Raw genomic sequence first — 7,494 nt, forward strand, 5'->3', positions numbered from 1 at the left:
TGCAAGCTAAACATGCCTAGTTCTTTCCAATCTTTTCTCCTACTGCTTGCCTTCCAACACTTTATCATTTTTCTTGCCTTCCTCTGGACCCTTTCTAATTTCTCCATATCTTTCTTAAAATGTGGAGCCCAGAACTGCACACAATACTTTAAATGAGGCTTACCCAGTGCCAAGTAGAGTGTACTATCATCTCCTGTGTCTTGCACCTAATACTCCTGTTGATACTGCCCAATATATTACATTTGCTTTTTCTACAACTGCATCACACTGCTGAGCTATGGTGAGTCTGTGATCTACCAAAACCCCAAGATCTTTCTCACCAGTGTTGCCATCAAGCCATTTAATTCCTGTTCTGTATTTGTTTTTGATTACTCTTCCTAAAGTGTAACATGCTGTATTGTCTGTATTGAATTTGAAACCCAGCTTTCCAACCTTTCAAAATCTTTTTGAATCCTACTCCTGTCCTCCAATGTGTTTACAGTCCTTCTTGGTTTTGTGTCTTCTGCAGATTTGTTTGGGAAGCTTTTTGCTCCCGCATCCAAATCATTAATAAACACATTGACGTCTGCTCCAGCATCCAAATCATTAATAAACACATTGAATAGTACCAGGCCCAGAACAGACCCCTGTGGAACCCAACTTGAAATCTCCTCCCATCCTGACATTGAGCTTTTTATAAATATCCTTTGCTTGCAGTAATTGAGCAAAGAATTACCAACCTTGGAAGGGCCTGAGGAAGGGTACTGTGATACCTGAAATCTTCCCTATGTCTATACCAACCATACAGTCAGTCCAATAAAAGATATTGCACACAAGAATTTTTGCCTCTCATGTACCCACCTTATAGTAATTTTATCCAGTCCAATTTGCTTATAAGAAGGTCATGTGGGGCTTTGTCAAAAGTCTTATAGAAATTCAAGTACACTTTATTCCCTTCATCCACTCAACTAGCTACTTTGCCTAAGAAGCAGATCAAGTTAGTCTGGCATGATTTGTTCTTAAGAAATCCATGCTGACGATTTGTGATCACCCTTTCAATCTCCACATATTTGCAAATGGACTTCTTTATAATTTGCTCCAATAACTTCCTAGGCTTTGAAGTGAGGCTAACTAGTTTATAATTACCTGGGCCCTCTTTTTTGCCTTTTTTAGAGGGGCACCATGTTGGCCTTTTTCCAGTCCACTGGACCTTGCTCATCTCCCAAAACTTCATAAATATTATTTCCAATAGTTCTGAGACCCCTTCTTATAGTTCATTCAGTACCCTGGGATGAAGTTCATCAGGGCTGGCTGACTAATGGTCTCTTTCATTCTCATGACCCTCAGCCTTCTCCCTTACTGTCTATGTACTTTTTGCTTGCCATCTGGTTGCAATTTTTTTTTGGTGAAAACTGAGGCAAAGTAGCTGTTCAGCAGCTCCACCTTATTCAAATCTTCTGTTAAGAGCTCACCCTTGGTTCTGTTAAGAGCTAACTCTTGCCCACCACAGCTTCCTTGCTCTTTCTTTTCTGACCAACATATTTTATTTAAGTGCTGCCTACTTCACTGCATGCGACTTCGGTTGCAATTTAGTCTCTTGAGAGGTAAAGTCCTTATTCAGGAGCTAAGCCAGGAGGTATCTCTCTGAAGGAACTGTGTATAACTAAGTGAGATAGTGACCAAAACATTAGGTCTTGGAGTCCAAGGAACCAGGGACTTTAGAAACTACTCCTGGGACAGCTTCAGAGGGTACTCCAAGGGACTGTGTAGGGCTGGGGGTCTCAAATAAGTACGCACCTTTCCTAGACAAAGAAACATGGAAACAAAGAGACTGACTGTGCAGTTCCACATACTTCCTCTTTACTGGAGAAGGCTCCCAGAAGGCTACATCTGTGCTGACCAGTTGGTGCCACCTGAGGCCATGGGACAACATTTCTGTCCAGAGGGGCCTGCTGCTTGGGACTGGCAGGACTGTACTGCAGACTGGTTTTGAACAGGGAGGTGGGGGAAGGCTCCATCTATGAGGGGACAGGAGGGGAGGGTCTGTGTAGAGGGTCCTGTTTCTTAGTGTGGCAGTGCAGTAGATCTATCCCTCTTCCTGCAATGAGGCAGTACAAGTGGACCTCTCCCTCTCAGTAGGGGAAGGACAGAGTAGGGAGGATCCTTCCCCCTTGGTGGGGAGGGGTAAGAGTCTTTACCTTTTGATGGGGTTGGGGCAGGGCAGGGGATTTCAGGTGTTGGCCATGCCTTCAGGATGGTGCTGTTGGACACAGATTCTGAGGGCATGGTGGTGTTGGGGGCACAAGACTACGGATACTCCCCACCAGCTGCTGCATCCACCCTGCCAGCTCAGCCAGACCCCCTGCGATGGCACCCAGATGGTGTCGCCCCTGCTGGTGGCCCTGTGCGAGGGCACGCAGCTCCCAGCGCAGCTCTCGCACCTCCTGAATCAGCTCCTGCAACTGTGGAGACTCACAGGTCCTCACTGTCCCAGCCTGGGAGCACCCCAGCCACTCACTGCCCTCAGTCTCCCCTGGCCTCTGGCCTGGCATCGTAGGTGCTTCCTCAGGTTCAGCCATACCAGGGCCACTTATCTTCTGCCCAGAAGTTGATCTATCCAGTTTGGGCTCCTCCGTCTGACTTGGGACAGGGGTAGGATCTGTGGGATGAGAAATAAGGTTGGAGGGGAGCCTGTCAACTGTGTTCAAGATTGTCCACTTCTACTCCTCATAGAGCCCTAGGAGCTGGAACTGTCCCCCCTGTTTGCTCTACCACCAGGACCAACCCCCACCCCTCCCACTAGGGGCAACAGAGCCCCAGAGAGACAGCACAGCCCAAGCAACCATGACTCCTGGGGGCCCCACCTGACCCTGGGTGGGGATTGGATTCTAACGCTTGCAGCAGGGATTGGGATTCGAGCCAGGACTTCTGGGTTTCCTCCTGGGCACCAGGAAAGAAGTGGGGTATAGGGGCCCTGGGTTTTCTCCCATGTTCAGTTAGACTCCCAAATCTCTCTCTACTTTGTACTTCAGTTTCCCTATCAGGATGACACTCTCCCCTATAGACAGTGCTGCTTCAGTCAAAAGGTAACATAAATAACAAGGGTTCTCTGCAGATCCAGAGGCCAGGATCCACCCACCTGCTCCAGTAGGGATAGAAAAGCCTCTGTACCATGCCACACCTCCACCCCTTCCTCCAACACCATGAGGCACTGTTTCTTCTAGCAAGGTGCTGACAGTGCTGCCCCTACTCACCCTGCCCCAGCCTAATGGTACCCTCCCAAGTGCCCCTGGTAGCAATACCCCAAGGGCCAGATTAATGCATAGGTGAACTAGGCACATGCTTATGGCCCTGAGCTGTGAGGGCTCCCAGTCCTTCCCTCCATGGCTGCGGCACAAATGCCTCCACCTACCTCCCTTCCCTTCCCTTCACCTCTGCGGGCCTCATTGCTGCAGCGGCTGCTTCCTAGGGGTGGTTCCAAGCTCCTCTCCCCATGGGTGGCAGTGCTGGGGTGGGGAGTGGGGTCTCAACTGCCGGGACCCAGGAGTTTGTTTGCCTAGGGCCCACTAAAGTGTAATCTGGCCCTGAATACACCCCAGACCTTTGCCCATACCTGGCTTTGTGTGCAGAGGCTCTGGAAGTAGATATGTTGTGTACATCTCAGCAGTGCTTGTTTGGGCATCAGCTGGGCTGGCAGCATCTAAATGGATGGTGTGGATCTGGTTGGGGAGCTGGGTGTGAGGGAGGGCTTGGCCTGTCTGGGCACCGGGAGCCTGTCTGAGGGACTGGCTGACAGCTGAGGCTGGGCCTGGCTGGGTGCCATGGGTGGAGGTCGGGGGCTGTGCAGGGGTGGGGGCTGGGCCTGGCTGGGTGCCTTGGGTGTGGATGGGGGGTTGGCTGGAGGCTGGACCAGGTTGGGTGGCATGAATCTGGCTAAGGCTGGGAGCTGGGTCTGACCCGGTGCAATGGGTCTGACTGTGGTTGGGTGCCAGGTCTGTCTCAGTGTGCTGGATCTTGTTGCGATGTTGCATGGGAAGCAGGTCTGTCTGTGTGCTGTATATCTTGCTGGGGGCTGGGGTAGGGCCAGAGGTTGGGTCTATCTGTGTGGTATGGGTCTCACTTGGGGACTGGGCATGAGTGGGGGCTGAGTCTGTCCAGGCACCATGGGTCTCACTGGAGGGCCTGGGACTGAAAGAGGCCAGAACAGTCTGGTAGTGGTAGGTGTCACCCACAGGCTGCACAGAGGGAGTGTAAGGGGCTCTGGACTTTAGGCCCATCCAGGTGCTGTGAGTCTTCTTGGGAACCTGGGAGGTGAGAGACTCTGGGTCCATCTGAGCCCTATGGGTCTGGCGAGAAGGATGGACTAGGGAGGCTGCAGTCCTCAAGGCACGGCCACCAGGTTCAGAGTGTGTCCAGGGTGTGGGGTCGGCAGCAGGAGTGTGCTGTAGAATGGTGTCTGTGAAAAGAGGACAGGCAGAAAGATGGACACAGCTTTCCAGAGCTCTGTGTGGACAGCTGAGCCTTAGCACTGGCTGATCTAGGCACTGCCATTCCTGGTTTCACAATGACTCTGGCCAGTGCAGTCAGGCATGGCCAGCCCCTCACCACCCTGTGGATGCCAGGGGGCACTATGTTTGGCCAGGAGTGCACACCTTGCACCACTGCCCAGGAACCTTCCCCAGGCTCCAGTTCTGTATGTCACACCTTAAGCTGGCAGCAGGGCTGACTCTGGCTGTGAAGGGACAGGACCTCTGAGAAGCCTTCAGCCCAGCTCTCTGTAGCACAGTACCCACTAGTGCCAGGTGGCAACACCCCCTACTTAGCTCCCTACACCACTCCCTACAGTGTAGGCTCCTAGCAACATGCTGGGGAACGGAGGTCAACACTGAGATGCTCCCACCCAACTCCCCAGAATAAGACCCTGACCATATCCACTGTGCAGTGACCCTCATACCTGCTTGTCTCTCTGAGGATGGCTCAGGATACGGCTGCTGGGTCAGCAGAATGGAGGCTGGTATACCTGAGACTCTGTGCTGCATGGGACCAGGGCTGACCCTATGGCCCATCCCCGTGAGGTCATCCTGTGTCACAGTCTGCCCTGTGGAGACATAGAGGTGCACAGACATGGAGGACAGCTCTTTATGTAAGGGGAGATGGGGAAATGAAGGCTGAGACTCTGGCTCTGGGGAAGAGTGGGAAAACAAATCCCTTCAACAGGGCAGGAGTCCCCGGGGACTATGGGGCCTTTTTCCTGGGCCTGCTCTGCTCCTGCATCCAAGCAGAGTACCACTGGGTAGTAGCTGCTGGCTCTCTGGCTGCCTTTGAGAGTCGATGGGCGCTGGCTGGGGTGCTCTGCTGTGTCCCCCGAGGATGCACTAATTGTAACCTTCTGACCCCGCTGACACTCCCTTTTTTGTTATTTTTTGTCCCCCAGAATCAGTTGAAGGCTTGGATCCCACCTCTGCCCAACAGTGGCAGTCCACAGTAAATTAGTGGGCTAAAAGCCCATGGCCCAAGTTATCAAATAGGTCAACAGGGCAGGAATGAGGTGGCTCCCCTGCTCATAGGCAACTGGTAGGGGTGCACGTGCCCCCCCTGACAGCCGACACTGACGCTGTCAGTAGGGCTGGTGCTCCCCCTGACAAGGCTGCCACTGTTGGTGGCTTCTGCCGGTACCCCCCCCCCAGATTAAGGAGGCACCAGTCACTCGTGTCCCTGCTGTAACGTCTACAGACACTGGGTGGCACTGTAAGACAGCGCAGTAAGGCATGACTGAGACAGAGCTGTAGGAACTGGTCAACAGGGACTCCCCCCACCAGTTGCTAACAGCATGGGGCCTATGACACATGGATTCCCCTTGTTCAAAGGTTGTGTTCCACATGGATCAGCACAGTAACTCCAGCTCAGTTGCTAAGAGCGCAAGCTGCTCAGTGTAGCACACACTACCCAACCAGGTACTCCCCAGGAAGCTAACCCTGCCCAACCCAGCTCTGTAGGGGTGTGGAAGAGGGGCTGGCTGATCAGGGGATGGGTACAGACAGAAGAGGGGATGGGTATGACCTCTTGCCCAGCCTGAAGTTATGAGGTTCCTAGAGGATGGGGCTAGGGTGCAGGTCTCTGGTTGGTCACATGGACAGTGACACTACCTGCTCTGGGTGCTGGTCTCCCTGCATGGGCTGGCCAGGCAGGGTGCATCTATGGGGAGGGACTTGGGAGGTAAGGAGGTGGCAGAGTATTGCAGGGGCAACTTGGGGGTCTAGTCTAAGCTGCCGTTTACCAGTCCTACCTGTGGGCTCTGCAGCATGTGGTTCTGGTTCTGCTGAGGCCTGGGGTCTCTTTGTGGTACCCGTTTCATCCAGTTCTCTGGAGGGCTGGGGGCTCCACCTGGTACCAGCTAGAGTGATTTCCCCTAAGGGTGTGGCACCTGCCAGATCTGAATCTTGCAAGGTGTGGAGGCTCCTTGTAGTACTGGCCAGGTCCAGTTCTCTTGAGGACCAGATACTCCTCATGGTATCCGCTTCCTCTGGTTCTCCTGAGGACCAGGGTCTCTGTGAAGAACCTTTTGGGTCTAGTTCTCTCATGGTCTGGGGGCTCCACGTGGTACTGGCCTGGTCTGGCTCTCTCAAGGTCCAGAGACTCCATTTGGTACCAGCCAGGTCTGGTTCTTTTGAGGGACGGAGCCGCTGCGTGATAACAGCCAGTTGCACTTCTCTTGATGTTTTGGTACTTGGCGTGGTATCAGCTGGGTCTGGTTCTTTTGATGTCCATGCACGGTGTGTGGTACCAGCCAGGCCCCGTTCTCTTGATGTCTGGATGTTCTGCGTCGTACCAGCTAGGTCTGGTTCTCTCAAAGTCTGGGTGCTCTGTGTGGTGACAGCCAGGCCCAGTTTTCTCAGTGTCTGGGTGGTACTCCACATAGTAACAGCTGGGTCTGGTTCTTTTGATGTCTGGATATCTGATCCACTGTCCATGTGACCAGATCTAGAGAGGTCCAGGTCTCTTGAAGACTGAGTGCTCTGTGTGGGACCAGCTAGGTCCAGTTCTCTTGATGTCTGGGTGCTCCAGGTGGTACTAGTTGAGCCCTGATCTTTCAATCTCTGGGTGCTCTGTGTTGTACCAGCCAGGCCCGTTTCTCTCAATGTCTGTGTGCTCTGCGTGGTTTCATGTGGGTCTGGTTTTCTTGAAGGACGGAGTCTCTGCATGGTACCAGCCAGATCCGGTTTTCTCAGTGTCCGAGTGTTTTGTGTGGTACCCACCAGGTCTGGTTTTATCAAGGGCCAGGGTCGCTGCATGGTACCAGTCAGGTCCCTGGCATCTTGGGTGCGGGTTGGCTCTAGCAACAACAGGTTCCCCTTTCCTAGAATACACAGCAGCCTGCTCAGCAAGTAACTGCAGCTCTGCCTGCCCAGCAAGGTCCAGGGTGGCCCCTGATGGAACCAGAGTCAAGGCATCCCCAGCAGCAGCAAACACTCATACCCATGGGCAACTGGTATCACCTGAGTCGGGGAGGGGGGG

General features: G+C 53.1%; 1 protein-coding gene across 3 annotated transcripts in view; it reads right to left on the reverse strand.

Annotated features, from left to right (window-relative positions):
* Positions 1-569: 569 nt before the first annotated feature.
* SSC5D (scavenger receptor cysteine rich family member with 5 domains) overlaps positions 570-7,494 on the reverse strand; it is a 29,355-nt gene continuing 22,430 nt past the window's right edge. For all 3 annotated transcript variants that reach the window (XM_025212998.1, XM_025212999.1, XM_025212997.1), the window contains 4 exons: positions 6,266-7,336; positions 4,934-5,077; positions 3,593-4,435; positions 570-2,638 (listed from right to left, as the gene is read on the reverse strand). In XM_025212998.1, coding sequence (XP_025068783.1) covers positions 2,229-2,638; positions 3,593-4,435; positions 4,934-5,077; positions 6,266-7,336 — 2,468 coding nt within the window. In that variant the 3' untranslated portion in view covers positions 570-2,228. The remainder of the gene's footprint in view (positions 2,639-3,592; positions 4,436-4,933; positions 5,078-6,265; positions 7,337-7,494) is intronic.

Source organism: Alligator sinensis, unplaced genomic scaffold, assembly GCF_000455745.1.
Source record: "Alligator sinensis unplaced genomic scaffold, ASM45574v1 scaffold882_1, whole genome shotgun sequence".
Taxonomy (NCBI): Eukaryota; Metazoa; Chordata; order Crocodylia; family Alligatoridae; genus Alligator; species Alligator sinensis.